This window comes from Mastigoproctus giganteus, chromosome 3 (assembly GCF_048544385.1).
Source record: "Mastigoproctus giganteus isolate SK-2022 chromosome 3, ASM4854438v1, whole genome shotgun sequence".
NCBI classification, from domain to species: domain Eukaryota; kingdom Metazoa; phylum Arthropoda; class Arachnida; order Uropygi; family Thelyphonidae; genus Mastigoproctus; species Mastigoproctus giganteus.
The window spans coordinates 229,486,377-229,504,676 of record NC_143577.1 but is presented as its reverse complement, the minus strand read 5'-3'; the positions used below and the strand labels follow the sequence as shown (position 1 = coordinate 229,504,676).

At 36.6% G+C, this 18,300-nt stretch overlaps 1 protein-coding gene across 1 annotated transcript in view; it reads left to right on the top strand.

The window, feature by feature from the left end:
• LOC150088825 (glutamate receptor-interacting protein 1-like) overlaps positions 1-18,300 on the top strand; it is a 111,449-nt gene that overhangs the window by 3,142 nt on the left and 90,007 nt on the right. Inside the window, exons 2-5 of the mRNA XM_090370926.1 lie at positions 4,635-4,718; positions 8,370-8,441; positions 12,558-12,621; positions 14,220-14,362. Of these exons, the coding sequence (XP_090227052.1) occupies positions 4,635-4,718; positions 8,370-8,441; positions 12,558-12,621; positions 14,220-14,362 (363 nt within the window). The remainder of the gene's footprint in view (positions 1-4,634; positions 4,719-8,369; positions 8,442-12,557; positions 12,622-14,219; positions 14,363-18,300) is intronic.

Genomic DNA, 18,300 nt, shown 5'->3' with positions numbered 1-18,300 from the left:
CTTTACTTGTCCAAACCATTTCAAACAGGACTTTTCAATCCTGTCCTAGAATTTTTCAACCTGAATTCTCTCCCTAATCACATCATTCCTGATTTTTGCTGTGTTTTGTCTTTCTGACTATACTTCTCACAAATATCATTTCTGCTCCCTGAATTCTGCTTTCATCCTTTTTCCTCATAGTTCAAGTTTCAGATGCATACGTCAGAATTGGTATGTAATAGGCCTGATATATAGCCTTCTTACACTTCAGTGGTATGTTCCTGTTCCAGATCTCTTGTCTACCTATAGAAATTCCTGCTCACTTGTATCCTTCTACTTATTTCTTTGTCTATCACTCCAGTCTTTGTAATGGTGCTTCCTAGGTACTTGAAGTTAACCATTTTTAGTTCTTTCCCTTCCATTGTAATGTATCCAGGGGCTCACATCTGGTGAGTATGGGCTTGGCACACCCAGGGTTCTGAGCTAGATATCATAATTCTTCTCTTTCTTGGTGATTCCCTTCTACTACTTCTGACTCTTGTTTTCTCTCTCTCTGTTTCTCTGGGTAACTCAGAAATTTTTTTTGGCTGGTGCAGCATAAGCCGCTGGCTTCCTTGCACTATATGGCTAATAATAATAATAATATCCATCAAGCTCCTGGCTGAAAACTTTTAGAACCATTACTTCTCTTCTCCTGACTGAAAACCAGTCCAAATTCATTGGCCGTACTAGCCCATGTATCAACTTGCCCTTGCACTTGTTCACTGCTCTCTCCCCCCATATGTGAGGTGCCTCCATAGCCAGGTGGGAAGGAGCAGCAGTGCGTAGTACACACTTCTTGATTAGACCGGGGTTCGAGCCCGTCACCACCAAATACGGAGGATGCGGAAAGGGCAGGGAATGACCACCGCATATCCCGGAGCAATATGGCCTTAGTTGCTAATGCTCCTAAAAACTAAATAACAAACAAACAATCTCCCCATATGCAGAGGTCATTTGCAAAGAGCATGACTCATCTGGTCCTGTCCAAGTTGTTCCACCACTCTACATTGCATATCATTCATGAATGATGTCCAAGTTGTTCCACCACTCTACATTGCACATCATTCATGACAGCTATGAATAGTAGTAGTGACAGGATGCCTCCTTGCCTTCATCAATATCACTGATAAATATAGAAAACAACAATGGGCCCAACACTGAACTCCGGGGGAATCCACTAATAACATTAGTCCATGAAAAGCAATGGCCATTGATTACCACTCTGTCTTCTCCCACTTGACCATCCCTTTATCCATAGCCAGGGTTGTATTCAGGAAAGGGCAGATTCCCCCTTAACCAAAAATTTTTTGTGATTAATATTCATAGTATTATTATTCATATGCTTTCTTAATTTTCAAATAAAGATAATCAATCAAACATTATTTATGTGTATATAAGTTCTCCTAGGTCTGTCTAAAAAAAAAATACTCAAAAACCTGGTTGCCATGTCTCCTGAATATGCCACTGTCCATAGCAGCATCTTGCTCTTATTACCACACTGCTCCAATTTGTACAGCAGTCTTTTATGTGCAACAGTATCAAAAGCTTTCCTGAAATCCAAGTACAATATATGATACCAAAATTATTTTTTGCATCCATTTCCTTTGATCACATCATAGTATCCAGTCAAATTTAACAAACCCATGCTGTCTGAACTATAACTGCACTGCTGTCTAGATGATTCTGTAATGCTTCTTTTACCAATAACTCCATTATTTTCCCTGGAAAAGAAGTTAAACTAACAAGGCTGTAATTACTCGTTTATCCCTTTTCCTTTGAACCCCCCCCCCTTGTGAATTTGGGATACATTTGCACATCTCCAGTCTGTGAGAACTCTTCCCCTAAATCCAAGGATGCTCTCATAATTTTGGCTAAGTGTTTGCTTACTTCCTTTTCTGCCTCCTTTGATATAACTGGATAGATCCCATCCACCGCAGGTGACCTTGTTATATTTAACTGCTTTTCTAGAAACTGTAGCCCATGCTAAAAGCTTGCCGATGTTCTAATGTAATGTGTCATATTTACAATTTTGAAACTATGCATATGAATATTTTTGCATCTTTTTTTTTTTTAAAAATTTGACTGCTTTTTTTTTTTCAAAGAAACCATTGGCATTTCTCTGTGATGTGGCAAAACAATCTATGAAATTTTTTTTCTAGTTTTTAATAGCTTTTTTTTGGGGGGGGGTTCATTTTTAAGCGATTTATAACTTTACCCTATTTAAAGTTTATTTTTAAACTTTATAACTTTACCCTATTTAAAGTTTTTTCAAACTAGCCGTTTTTCAACGGCTTCTGCTGCATTTAAACAGAAATTTAAATGCAGCAGAAGCCGTTGCACTCCACGTTATGTTATTGCCGCATTGGGACTTATGCAATCACACCGAATTTAACCACTTTATACTTTATTAGTAGTTTTCTTATGACAAGATTATAACGTTTTGTAATAACCATGTTGGATTGGGAGTGGTTGTGTTCAGCTGCTCCACCTACGACAAAATCAAAAAAAAAAAATAAAAATAAAAATAAAAAAAAAAATTGCCATTAGCCGAGTTTTTGAGCCCGGGAATGGCCCGAAAGTTGGCACGAAGCAACGAGGTGCTCGTGCTATTTTTCTCGATAGTGGGGATTCAGTCGTGGCTAACGGCAGCAGGTAACTTATGTACCGGGCAACGTCTCGTCTTTCTTTTACTGCTTGCGGAACTCAGTTGCATGGCATGAGTAACTGCAGGGATAGAAACAGAAGCTCGACCACGTGATTACTTTTAGGACTACGTACTTGTAATGCCGTGGAATATGTGTACGTTCTGTGTCAAGGATAAATGTCACTTTTGTCCACAGGACCATGCTGGTAAGAGGTTAAAATTAGTTGACTAACTAAAATAAGCTGCGTTAATCCAATTCAACAGAATCCAGAAAGTGTGGTAGAACATTACGTAAAGGTAGTGGTGGGCGAATAATAACATCTACTGATTTTTTTTTTTTTTTTTGAAGTTTGAAGAATAATTTTATATTTACGTTTTTATAAGTAATTACATATAATTACGATTATTTTCTAATAATTTAAAATACTTTCGTTTTCTATTATATTCATATGATTATACCATAGTTTAAGTTGAGTTAAATGAAATCGGATTATACATTATTTAGATGAATAGGTATGCATTGAGGTAGATAGCTCTTAAAAAAAAGGGAAAAAAAGTTGTACTAAGAGGAACAGGAGAAAGTGTGTTGAACCAGACCATACTTTGCTTATTTATTCATATATATTTTTTTGTGTTTGAAAATTAACTGCACAAGGCATAATATGATATGGGTTTAAATTAACTGTATAATATTGGTGTAGATACACCATAGTTTACCCATAATTTTAACTACATATGCAGAGCTGGATCAAGGTATTTCTGCACCCCAGGCAGAAAGGTTTTTTGGCGCATTCTTGCTAAGAATATATATATTTCTTGCCTCATTGTTACTTCTGTTTTGGTGCCCCTTAAAGATTGGCACCTTGGGTAAGGGCCCTACTAGCCTGGGCCTTAATCCAGCATTGCACATACATAGTGTAAAGGCATTTAATTTTAACTCATATTGAAGCTGCCTACACAATGAGATACCAGGTATTGCACTATAATGCAAACATGTCATCAGAGTTTAGAAGTCGTAGTGCAATACCTGGTATCTCATTGTGAAGGCAGCCACAATTTGAGATAAAAATAAACAATGCTTTACACTACGTATGTAGTTAAATTTATGGGTAAACTATGGTGTATCTACACCAATATTATATTTTTTTTGTGCATAAAACTGAATTGGCAAGATAAAATTAAAGTTCAGTTTTAAATTTGATAAAAGTTATGCTGTTTTGGTTAGAGTATTAATATTGGCAAATGATGCAAGGAAGCAAACTTATATAGCATTAGTTAAAAAAAAAAAAATTCTGATTTAAATGAAAAAATTATTTTTCTTTTGCCTCATCATTTCTTTTAAGTATTTGTCTAGTCCCTCCTTAATTTAGACAAACTTCCAACTTGCGTACTTAGGAATTTATCATATAACAAAGTGTAAAAATGTCTTCAGCATTGTTTATTCAACCCTGTTAAGGCCTTAAATACCTTGATAGATCACCATGCAAATTCCTGGTTTCAAATCACTAACTTTAGAACTCAATTTCCCCTCATAAGAGTGCCCTTTATACACTTTTTTTTAATGATTTCTTGTTGTAACTGACTTTTTCAATTAACTAACTGACTGCCAGTCTCAGTGACATCAGATGAGAGCTTCTGCTGTACAAATATTTTGGTGCTTTAAATTGCTGATTTAAATTCAGTTTGATAGTTGTTTCAGTGTAGTAACAAATAAATAAAAAAAAGCCATAGTAACACTTTAAAAAAAAAAGCAGTTAAATATTAACATTGTTGTTCATATTCTCTTTTGTAATTAAATAAATATTGTTTTAATAACTGCATGTAAAAATAGAGCTGTAAAATTAAGCATCAAAAATTCAGATTACTGATTGCTTATTAGCAATCAGTAATCATCAGCTATCACCGTTCAGTTTTTCCTCTATGCGATTAAATGTAGGTTGTCTTTTAAAATAACTATTTGTGTTTTTAGGAGCTGATGGAACTTATGGCCATTATCCTGATACATTAGCAGACTCTGGTTTGATTGGGGATAAACGAACAAGTGCCATAAGTGGTAAGTGCTTACTTTTTTTTTTTAGAATATTATAGATATAGAATTAATGAATAATTTAAATATATAAATATTTTTTCTGAAATTTGATGAAAATTTAATTCATTCCACTGAAATTGCTTAAAAGAATGTTATCCTTTTGTCAAATATTTCCTAACTTTAAAAAGAGAAAAACATGAAATGCATACCAGTTTCTGAGGGAGTGATACAAGCCGTAGTAGTAGTGGTTTCACTCTTCTCACCAATGGAATGAAAACCTGACTTGGTTCAGTATTGTGTACAGGAATGTTAAAATTTATGACATTTCAATGCAACTGCCATCAGTTATAATGCATGCGTCCCAGTGAAGTTCCGTGTTCTTCCACATCTGCTCTAACTTGTAGGCATTTGGGATCAGGAATCCTTGAAACAAGGAAGAGATGGTAGAACAGTTAGCTATGTAGAGTTAGCAGACTATTATTTTTCTGAGCATGAGATGTTGAAAGTTAGGAGAATTTTGGTAGATGTGTCTGATAGAATTTCCTACTCTTTTTATGTTAAATGTTTGTTATAAACATATACAAAGATGACACATAGCAAGAAATACCTGTAGAGAATATCAGATTTGGCCATTACAATTCGATATAAAATTCTTAAATTGTATTGTTGCAATCCGGTAAGCATGTTTGCTGTTTCAAGTATTGTTGCCATTTAGTATGATGCTAATTGCTAGTCAGTTGCAGTGGAAATCACCTAGCTACTGGCTGTCATTAAAACCAGTAGGTTGAGAACCTACTCATATGTCTCATCTACATTAAGATGTAGATGAGGTATATGAGTTAGTGGTTTCACTCTTCTCACCAATGGAATCTAGATCCTGTTGTAATAGCACACTGTCTTTAGTGTCATTAACAACCCTGCCAACCTTTGTATCATCTGCAAAATTGGACATTAATCCTGATATACCTTCATCGATGAATACACAAAACAACAATGAGCTCAGCACCGAACCCTGGGGAAGTCCGCTAATAACATTTGTCCATGAAGAGCAGTGTCCATTGATTACCACTCTCTGTCGTCTCCCACTGAACTATCCCTTTATCCATTGTAGCAACTTACCCTTAATGCCATACCTCTCCAATTTGTACAGCAGCCTTCCATGTGCAACAGCATCAAAAGCTTTCCTGAAATCCAAGTATATGATATCAAAATTATTTTTGATGTTCAGTTCCTTTGTGACCACATCATAGTATCCAATCAAATTGGTCAGACAAGATCTCCCTTTAACAAACCCATGCTGTGTCTTAATTATTACTGCAGTCTTGTCTAGATGATCCTGCAGTGCTTCTTTAACTAGTGACTCCATTATTTTCCCCGGAACACAAGTTAAACTAACAGGTCTATAGTTACTTGTGTCAGCTTTTGGACCCCCTTTGTGAATTGGTGATACATTTGCACACCACCAGTCCAAGGAAGCTCTCATAATTATGGCTAAGGGTTTGTTTACTTCCTTTGCTGCCTTGTTTAATATAACTGGATAGATCACGTCCACCCCAGGTGCCATCCTTATTTTAACTTCAACAATTTCTCCTCCACTTTGGGTGCCTCCGTAGCCTGGTGGGCAGGAGCAGCAGTGCGTAGCACATGCTTCTTGATTAGACCGGGGTTCGAGCCCGTGAGCCACCAAATACAGAGGATGCGGAAAGGTGAGGGAATGACCACCGCATATTCCCGGAGCAATATGGCCTTAGTTGCTAATGCTCCTAAAAACCAAATAACAACAACAACAACAACCTCCACTTGCTCTCAGTTATTACAAAATCACTTAGCTTCCTGTTAGAGTTTTATAAACTTTTGGCATTCCCCTCATTGAATAACTCCTCCTTTGTGAATGTAGATGCAAAATACTCATTCACTTTATCAGCTACCTGAGCATGATCAGCAATAGTCAAACTATCTATGTTAATTGGTCCAATCTGATTCATCCCTTTCCTTCTAGAGTTTACATAAGTAAAGAACTCTTTGCATCCTTTGCCAAAGATTTCTTGTAATCTGTCTTTGCCTACAACTTGATTACAGACAAGCTTATATCTGCCATAGGCCTCTGTGTCACCAGATAATTTATGCGCATCCCATACATTTTTCTTCTCTGCCACAAGTCTCATTAATTCAACTGACATCCATTTATGCCTGCACCTTGAATAGTATTTCTTAGTTGGATTAAAAAGCCTAGTAGCCTCCAAGATTAAGTCCCAGAAGGCTTCCCATTTGGAATTCAACATCGGTAACATCATCAGTTGATCTTACTGTACAGAATTTGAAAACTGTCTGAGACCCCTGTAGTCACGTTTATGAAAGCAAAAGCCCTTCCCTTTAGCCTTGATAGTATTTACATCTTTAAGTAATTCCCATATCAGTACACTGCGATCACTGTCACCCAGTGGTTCCTTTATCTGCAAATTCTTAATGCATGAATAATCACTGCTGATAATCAAATCAAGTGTATTACACCCTCTGGTTGCCTCTGAAACATTCTGCTCTAGAAAACAGTCATCCAATAAATTCAAAAAGGTTTTGCTATTGTGTGAGTGACCAACCCACAAGTTCCAGTCAATATATCTAGAAAGTTAAAATCCCCAATTATAAGACATTTTGATTTACTGGCCCACTCTATTTCTCTGCACAAGGCGCCTCTGTAGCCAGGGGGAAGGAGCAGCAGTGCATAGCACACGCTTCTTGATTAGACCGGGGTTCGAGCCCGTCACCACCAAATACGGAGGATGCGGAATGACCACCGCATATTCCCAGAGCAATATGGCCTTAGTTGTTAATGCTCCTAAAAACCAAATAACAAACAACATTCTCTGAACAATTGCTCATTATACTCATCAGATTCATTAGGCCTATAACACACACCTACTCTCATTTTTCCTTTCCCAGTGCTAATGTCACACCAAACAGACTCAACATTGCATTATCCACCAACATCAATTGGATGCACTTCCTTAGATTTTGTGTGTTTCTTAACTAACAGCATAACCCCTACTCCCTTCCTCTCCTGTCTATCCTTTCTGTACACATTGTACTCCCCAAATTCCAATTCTGCACTGCTTATATCTGTGTGACACCACGTCTCTGATATCCCTACAATATCTGCCTTTGATGTCTTGACTAGCACTTCAAGCTTATCAAATTTATTAACTATACTCCTAGTGTTGGTGTACATGCACCTGTTTCTACTCTTAGTTACCCTAACACAGCCCATGTATTTATTTGTTCCCACTATGACTCCCAACAGTCCTGGAAATCTCCATTTCTTTGTTTTCCCTGCTGCTGCTCATTCTAACAGAAGCAGTGCAAGAATCACTTTTGCCTCTGCCTGTGGCCACTGTTAACCTTTTTATTTGTATATCCCTCCATGCAAAATAAAAAAAATTGTTGACCAGTGTTAATGTCTTAAACCAATATAAAATAGTAGGCTTAAAACATGACTGCTTTTTTTGTGTACACATACTAATTTGGTGTAGTATAATGATTTAAATAATCCCAAAAGCATTAAAAAAAAAAAAAAAAAAAAAAAGGAGAGAGAGAGAGAGAGAGTTGCACCAAATTCTGAGTTCATCCGTTAAAATTAATGTCATGTACATTTTTAGTCATTTGATTATTTCTTTGCAGAGGACAGAAGAGGGACATCAACAGTTGAGCTTGTGAAGAAAGAAGGGAATACTTTGGGCTTAACAGTTTCAGGTAAGAAATAGAATGAACTTAATAATTAAATTTGTACAGACACTAATGATGGCCGACCGGGCTAGCCAGGTGGGTAAGGTGCCTGCCTACCTGGCAACCCAAAGGTCGCGGGTTCGAATCCCGCCTTGGGCTTGGATCAAAGTACTGCAAAAACCTTGGGAGGTGCACTATGGCCACAGAAGCAGATGCGCCAACAACTAAAAAAAAAAAAAAAAAAAAAACACTAATGATGTAGTTGGCTACAATTGTCCATCAAAAACTTTGTGTTTTATAATAGTAATTTTCCTGCTCAGAAACAGACAAGCAAGTCTTTATATAGTTACTAAGATTCAATTTTTTAATGTTCTGAAAAATTTGATTAAAAAGCATTGGTTTCAGAGTAATTAGAAAATAGAAATAATTGAGCTAATAATATACAGTAGAACGTTCGTTTCGGGAAGTCAGTTTTTCAGAATAATTTGAAAAGGCTGATCTTTCTTTCTTTTTTTTTTTTTTTTTTTTTTTAATTAACGGCAGTACAGTAAGTGCTGGTTATAGTGATCACGTTTGCAAATTGAATTTTGATTCTAATAAGCAAAAGATTGAGTTTACTACCCATTTATAATAGATTGTACAAACAAAAAGCCCAGTAAACTGAAAACCTCAAATTGTTTTTATTGTTTTATGGTTTTGACCTCTAGAATTCTATGTGACCTTTGGAAATGTGCTTTAGAAAAATATCAAAAACTACTGGGTTTTCTCAGAAACCATGAGTGAATTTCAGATTAGTTTAGCTCCAAATTCTGTAAGAATAATATTGGTCCGAAACTGTGCGATTTATTATTTTTCTAAATTTTTTACAGTAAAATATGAATAAAATGAAAATGCGTAGTTTTAATATTGCAACAAAAAACGGAAATTATTAATAGAATTAGAAAAGGTGAAAATTTAGGAAATCTCTCCAAAGAGTTTAATGTGGAGACCTCAACAATTTATGACATCATAAATTCCAGTGCTATAACAGAATTTGTGTTGATTATGGATAATGAAGGAGGATCTAGCAGGAAAAAGACTATCGAAACCAGAAAATGCCACTTTAGAGAGTGCTCTTTATTTGTGATTTCTTCAGAATGAAGTTTAGGTAAACCAATGTCTGGCCCAATGTTGTGTGAAAAAGTATTGGATTTTAATCGAAATTTAAGAGGTAATGAAGATTTTAAGGCGAGCACAGGTTGGCTGAAAAACTTTAAACGAGACACTGAATATGTGAACTAGATATTCAATGCGAAAAACTTTCAGCAGACGAATTGGCAGCGGTGTTCTTGCAAGTTTGCTTCAGTTATAGCAAATTATGAGAAAGAAAATGTTTATAATGTTGATGAGGAGATGGGCTTATTATGGAAAGCATTACCGAGAAAAACCCTAGCCACTAAAAGAGAAATGCCTGCACCAGGTTTTAAGATAAGAAAAGAGCGAGTTACAATTGCTATGTGTGCAAATGCTACTGGGACGCACAGATTGGCCATGTTTGTTATTGGTAAGTCGAAAAAACTGAGATCATTTAAAAATCTTTCTAATTTTCCTGTTTTGTATAAAAATCATAAAAATGCCTGGATGGGTGTTTCTGTTTTCTGAGATTGGTTTATATTTTTTCTAATGAAATTAATCTCAATTATTTAATTTAATGGTAAGATAAGATTAAATTTATTTAATCTTATCTTACGTTCAATTATCTGGAAGCGGTCTAACATCAGTTATTCCGGATAACTGACACTCTACTGTACCATCAAATTTAAATTGAAGTTCAGTTTGAACTTTTAGTTGAGCTTGACAAACGAAATTCATAAAGCAACCTTGAATAGTTTCATGACTGTATAGATTCATGAGAGTATTTTTTTTTAAAAATGAGATTGCTAAATACAAAGTGGTCTCATCAGATGATGCTCTAAAGCAGTGGTTTTCGACCATTTTTAAATAACGGCACCCCTAAGTAATTTATTTTATTTTGTGGCACCCCTACTCAATTTTCTGCCTGTTAGATCTGATTTTCTCTGTGTGTGTGTGTGTGTGTGTGTGTGTATATATATAATAATTTTATTCTTTATATAGAGGTACTAAATAAACATCGATTATAGATCACCACAAAATTAAAAAGATACCGTACAACTTTTTATAATGAATTTTTTTTTTTCCCTCGCCTTTTTCCCATTATATATATGAGATCAGCGTTTTTACTGTTTTGGCATGAAATTTTTACGGCTGGATGCCCTTCCTGATGCCAACCCTCACCCTTTATCCGGGCTGGGGATATGCAGTGGTCATTCCCTGACCTTCCTCATCCTCCATGTTTGGTAGTCACGGGATCGAACCCCGGTCTAATCAGGAAGCGTGTGCTACGCACTGTTCCTCTTGCCCACCTGGCTACAGAGTCACCTTTATAATGAAATAAATATATAAAATAAATAAATAAGTTTAAGTAACTTAAACCCAAATTATGTGGCACCCCTGGAATGTTGTTGCAGCACCCTGATTGAAAACCACTGCTCTAATGGATCATTATTATAGTTTATGAAGGTGTGTACCATAAGGGATGAACCTGTTGTTCAGGTGATTAACAAACTTTCACTTTATCCTTAATTGTACCCAGCATGCAGTTTGTACCAAGTTTATTGCAATTATTGCAGTTATTTATTATTTCTGAGTAGGGCGCCTCCGTAGCCAGGTGGGAAGGAGCAGCAGTGCGTAGCACACGCTTCTTGATTAGACTGGGGTTCGAGCCCATCACCACCAAATACGGAAGATGCAGAAAGGTCAGGAAATGACCACCGCATATCCCGGAGCAATATGGCCTTAGTTGCTAATGCTCCTAAAAACCAAATAACAACAACATTTCTGAGTAGTTGGATGTACTGTTACTTTTTTATGGTAAGATCCTATGTTAGGGTGAAATATTGAGAACAGCATATGTGACAGTGTACTTGCATATATGCTTTAACTTTCCATCTTTATCCCTGCAGTACAGATAATTATATTTGATATATTGTTTGATATATTATTATTGATATATTGATATATTGTCAGCAACTGTGGCTAAGAGAATAATTTTCATGAGCAAACTGTCAGGAATAACTTTTTAAGGCATTTGGAGGAGAATAGTGTTATATCCTTAAATCTAAATGCATATATGTATATTTATATTTCCATGTATAGTTCCTAAATGCTTGGTTACTATTATTGTTAAGTTGATATATTAATGATATAGTTGTTGCATTTAATGAAAATTCCTTTATTTTTTATCGGTGGTTATTTGTTGATCACATTCAACTTGGTGTAGTCTGTTATTAAGGGTAGACAAGAATGTTTCTTTAGTATCACATATTATTAAAATTTCACTTATGAAAAATAAACACTAAAAACTAAATCTTATGCATGCTAATCAAGTCATTTAAATAAAGAAATAACATCGTGTCTGAGCCTTTTGCTTGTTTATTTCAAAATGCCTACAACGGAATATGCTGGTTTAAAATTTTCTTCTAGAACAGATTATATTTATTGAGTTTGTGTAGAAAAAACACAAACTCTGTGTAGTTGAGTTCATTTAGTTTACTGTTCAATAAATTTATAGGTTTCTGATAAGATTTTTTCTTCATTTTAAGTTATAGAACTTGCTAGATAAACAAGTTAGTGCAAAGCATAATTTTAGTTCATAGTAAATAATCGAATTAGGTGTAATGGCATCGTTTTTGTTACATCTCATATTGCGAATGCCTTCACAACCTGTCGCCTGTTATTGCATTACTTTAGATAAGCAACGCTTCTCAGTAGAGAAGACAAATACCACCACCCAGACAGCACCGTTTCAAAGTATATTGGCCTCTCATCGGTGGTTGAGTAGGTGTCTTGGGTGTGCTGGGATTTACTATGAACTAAAATGATGTTTTGCACTAACTTGTTCGTCTAGTAAATTTCCTGTAGTCAGAGGCTGAAAAAAGGGTTTAGGGCTGAAAGTGCTAACCCTTTATAGTTATAGAATTTGATAATTTGTGTGTGTGTGTGTGGCGTATCATCCCAAAATTGTTTTATGAGGAGAATGTGATTATTTTGGTATATAAGTGTTTCTTTCTTTCCTAAAATTAGGTGGTATAGACAAGGGTAGTAGACCAAGAATTTCAAATTTAAGGCCAGGCAGTATTGCTCATAGGTGAGTAATGAAGAAATTGATGATGATATTAAAAAAAAAAGTTAATTACTACAATATATATACACTTCATTCATTCATGTATACACGCAATTCAGTACTCTTCTTTTACTAAATTTAATTCATCACTCTTAAATTTTAAAAATTCAGAAATTGTTAAGTCATCAGCTTGTTAAAAAAGGCTGAAGGATCTCCTGCTGTTTTGTTTTCAATAATTTTGTGATATAATTTTTGAAATGGAGATTGTTACTAATGGCTCTGTCAAAAATGATGATAAATTAATCTTCTAGATCAGCCATCATTCTGAAATTGGTTAAATCCATCCATGCTTTAGATAGTTGATGGTAAATTGAGTTAATGAATAACATATCATTGCAATTTAGCTCACCTAAAAATACTAGCAGAGTGGAGATTATTCTTTATGGCTTTTGTATTGGGATACGGTTATATTTTGAGTCACAATCAGAAGAGTTTGCTGACCACTGATTAACATATGTGCCAAACTTTTATGAGTTAAGAGTTCCCCCCATAAAATTTTGGAAAATATCCGTTTTTTAAAGTTTTATAGATGCTTATTTTATTTATTTTTTTTTTAAGAAGCTTCAGTCTTGTCATGTTTTTCAAATATGCATTTGTGTTTTGTTTTTTAAATACATTCTTGATATATTTTTTTGTTTATTGATATATCAATAAACATAACAAACTTTACTTTGTTTATTGATATTGACAAAATTTTGAACAATAGTTTATTGACAAAACTTCAAAGTTGTGCCTTCAATCATGAAAGTTAACTAGCTTTAATGCAGGCAGAATTGTAATGAGCTGTTATAGGAGCATGAAGTAGGAACATGAAATCTTTTCAGTGGCACTGCTCTTTGCCCCCCCCACTTTTCCAGCAAGAAATTATGCTAGACACAATTATCATATTTGAGAAATACCAAAATTATCAATTTTTTTTTTTTAAACCTTACAAATTTCTTACAGTTTTTTTTTTTTTTGGTATTGATTTTCACCAGTATGCCTACTCAAGCGTTAATAGATAGTAGCACAAAAATAGCTTAAAATCAAAGGAAGAACAGAGATTGCAGTTGCTAGTTTCAATTGTGTGGTATGGGGCTAGAATTAAAATGATAAATAAATAATGTAGAAGATATTACTGCATTAAAAAAGTAACAATTTTTTTAAATATATATTTTTTTAATTTGTACTACAGAGATTTTTTTAATTGTGATTTTTTCTAAATTGTGATTGGATTTTTCATAATTTTGCTCTAATGTTGGGAAATTAGTCTAATATTAAGAACTTATTAATCAAAATCATTTGCATATATTTTCATTTTTACAAACCCTAAAATTCATAAACAAATTTACTCCACAGAGCTAACTTTTAGCAGAAAACTCCTTGTGCTGATCAGACAACATTTAGCAAGCTTGCTGCTGAAAGTGAAAACGGTGATTGTGCTGTCATAAAAGAGACAAATGATATAAGATAACATTAAGTTTTTAATTCATCTAAAATATTGTCTTGAGTCTAAGCAATTTCTGAATAATTTCCTAAATTATTAACTGAGAAGGTAATTACTTTTTTATTTTTATTTTAAGGAGCGATGCCTTAGCAGTTGGTGATTATATAATTTCTGTTAATGGTATTCGTACCAGTACTTTAAAACATGAGGAAATTGTTAACCTTCTAAAAAATGCTGAGGATACAGTTACTTTAGAGATTGAATATGAAATTCCTCCTGGTAAGTAAATTTAACCATTACTATATGTAATAAAATTTAACACTAGATTTCGTTTAAATTTTGAATTGTTTTATTTATTCCTGAAATGCCTAGTGGCATGTATACAGATCTCCGTATATACATGAAGGTTTAACATAATGGTCTCCCCTATACACCGATGAGCCAAAACATTATGACCACCTGCCTAATATAATGTTGCTCCTCCATGTGCAGCCAAAACAACTCGTACCCGGCGAGGCATGGACACTACAAGATTTCTAAATGTGTCTTGTGGTATCTGGTACCAACATGCAACCAGCAGATCCTTTAACTCCTGTAAGGTCCGTGGTTGAGATGCCCCAAATCGGAGTTGCTGTTCCAACACAAACCACAGATGTTCGATGGGATTGACGTCTGGGGAATTTGGAGGCCAGGGCAATACCTGGAAGTCTTCCTCATGTTCCGCAAACCAGTCTCGAACAATCCGGTTGGTGTGGCATGGTGCATTATCCTGCTGAAAGACGGCACCACCAGAGGGGAAGACCGTTGCCATGAAAGGGTGTGCCTGGTCAGCAATGATGCTTAGGTAGGTCGTAAACGTTAGAGTGCCTGGCACATGGATAACTGGACCCAGTGTATCCCAGCAGAACATCGCCCAAAGCATATGACACTGCGCCACTGGCTTGTTTTCGTCCCACGGTGCATCCAGGTGCCATCACTTCCCCAGGTAAACGACACATGCATACCCGGCCGTCCACACGGTGCAACAGAAAATGTGATTCATCGGAACCAGACAACCTTCTTCCAATCACTCAAGGTCCAGTTTCGTTGCTCGTATGTCCATTGCTGGTGCTGTCGCTGGTGAACCATGGTTAGCATGGACACTTAGAGCGACCTGCGGCTATGCAGCCCCATTTTCAGCAGGATTCGATGTACTGCGTGTTGTGACACATTACTTCTGTCACCAGTATTCCAATTACCGGCGATTTGCGCCACATTCACCCTTCTGTTGCCACATACCATCCGGGAGAGCCTTCACTCATCTTGAGCATCGATGAGCCATGGTCGTCCAAAACCTCACAGGCAGTTTGTGGATTCTCCCCTCCTTGGACCACTTTCGGTAGGTACTAACCATGGCTGACCGTGAGCATCCCACCAGCTGTGCCGTTTCGAATATGCTCTGATCCAGTCATCTGGCCATTACAGTTTGGCCTTTGTCAGACTCGCTTAAGTACACAGCCTTTCCCATCTGAAGAACAAGAGTAACACTGATTAACGGAGCTCAGCATCAGGCATTTTTTATACTGTGTCCAGACCTGCTTACGCGCCATAGTTAGCATTAGCATTAGTAGAGGCATATGATGCAAGAAAGCAAGCTTATTCAGCATCAGCCAAAAAAAAAAAAAAAACACCACTCCCATTTCACCCCTCCGTTCGCTCGAAATACCTGTCCAGTTGAGCCTTAAATTTGTTTAGGCTATCAACTTCAACAACAAGTGATGGAAGTCGGTTCCACCAACCAACCACCCGCTAGCCAAAGGCAAATTTCCGCACATCTATCCGACATCCGTCCTTCCTCAATTTGAATTTATGCCCTCTGAGCTGATTATTCTGAGCAAGATGAAGAATCCCATTGGCATTAAGCATGCTCAAACCATTCAAAGCCTTATACACCTCTATCAGATCACCTTGCCGGTGCGTAGTCTCCAGATGTAATGAGTTTTAAATTTGTAATTTGCAAAACTTAAGCCTTTCTTCGTAAGAGCAACCCTTTGTTCCATTCACTAATCTTGTTGCCCTTCTCTGTACCCGTTCCAGCAGCTCTACATCCTTCTTGAAATGAGGCCTCCAGACCTGTATACAGTACTCAAGATGTGGCCTAACCATTGCCTTATACAAGGGAATAATCACCTCCTTATCCCTGCTAGAAAAATTCCTGTATATCATTGACAAGACACCATGAGCTACTCTTGCAGCTCGTCTGCACTGCTCAGAGAACTTCATATCTGCCTGCACAATTAACCCCAGGTCCTTTTCATTCTCCACCACTGTCAGTGTAGTACCGCAGAGTTGATACGTTGCTCTGGGGTTACTGTTTCCCATATGTAGTACTTTACATTTGTCAATGTTAAACTTCATTTGCCACCTCTCAGCCCATCTGTTCAACCTTTCCAGATCCTGTTGCAGCAGCATAGCGTCAATGGTGTCCTTAACAACCCTGCCAACCTTTGTATCATCTGCAAACTTGGACATTAAACTTGATATCCCATCATCAATATCATTCATAAACACCGAAAACAACAACGGACCCAACACTGAACCCTGAGGAACTCCACTAATAACATTAGTCCACGTTGAGCAGTGTCCATTGATTACCACTCTCTGTCTTCTGCCACTCAACCATCCCCTTATCCATAGCAGCAATTTGCCTCCAATGCCACACTGCTCCAATTTGTGCAGCAGTCTTCCATGTGCAACAGTATCAAAAGCCTTTCTAAGATCCAAATATATAATATCAAAGTTATTCCCTGCATCCAGTTCTTTTGTGACTACATCATAGTATCCAATCAAATTGGTCAGGCAAGACCTGCCCTTAACAAAACCATGCTGCGTCTGAGCTATAACTGAATTCTTGTCTAGATGATCCTGCAGTGCTTCTTTAACCAGTGCCTCCATTAATTTACCTGGAACAGAAGTTAAACTAACAGGTCTATAATTACTTGTGTCAGCCTTTGATCCTCCTTTGTGAATTGGGGTTACATTTGCACATCTCCAGTCTATGGGTACCTCCCCTGAGTCCAAAGAAGCTCTCATAATTATGGTTAGGGGTTTGCTTACTTCCTTTGCTGCCTCCTTTAATATAACTGGATAGATCCCATCCACCCCAGGTGCCTTTTTTATGTTTAACCTCAACAATCTCTCCTCCACTTTCCTCTCAGTTATTACAAAATCATCCAGCTCACTGCCAATGTTTACTTTACCTACATCATTCTCCTTCCTGAATAACTCCTCGTGCGTGAATGTAGATGCAAAATACTCGTTTAGATTGTTAGCCACCTGAGCAGGATCCTCAACTGTTGAACCATCAATATCCAGTGGACCAATCTGATTCATCCCTTTCCTTCTTGAGTTTAAATAGGTAAAGAACTCTTTTTTTCTGTTTTTCTTTGCATCCTTTGCCAAGGATTTTTCGTAGTCTGCCTTTGCCTGCCTAATCTCCTTTGTGACTTGGTTACAGACCAACTTATATCTATCATAGGCTTCCATGTCACCCATTAATTTGTATGTATCCCATGCATTTTTCTTCTCTGCCACATGTCTCATTAGTTCATCTGACAACCATTTAGGCCTCAACCTTGAACAATATTTCTTAGTTGGTATGTAAAGCCTGGTAGCCTCCAAGATTAGTTCCTTGAATGCTTCCCATTTTGAGTTTGCTGTTGGTAACATCATGTTACCAACAGCAAACTCAAAATGGGAAGCATTCAAGGAACTAATCTTGGAGGCTACCAGGCTTTACATACCAACTAAGAAATATTGTTCAAGGTTGAGGCCTAAATGGTTGTCAGATGAACTAATGAGACATGTTCACCTGCAGTTGCTTCGGTTTGCATAATGACTCACTGGTCATAATGTTTTGGTTCATCAGTCTATGTGAAACTTTTAGCCATTCTGTAGTTTGTAACAGTGAAGTATAGGCCACCCCCGTATAACACGGTACTTCTGCAACACAGTTTTGCTCTAACACAATTGATAAATTACAGCAATTCTCACACAACATGGTTAGAGAATTGTGACAGATAACACGTAACACGGTATTTTTGAGCTTTTGTGTGGGAAAAATCTTGCTGTTATGTTGGATGTAATTTTTCCACATTTCCATTCTTTTTTGAAAATTCCCGCTGTTGACTTGCTAATCATTATGCAAAAAAAAAACAAAAAAACTATTGGGAAATCCC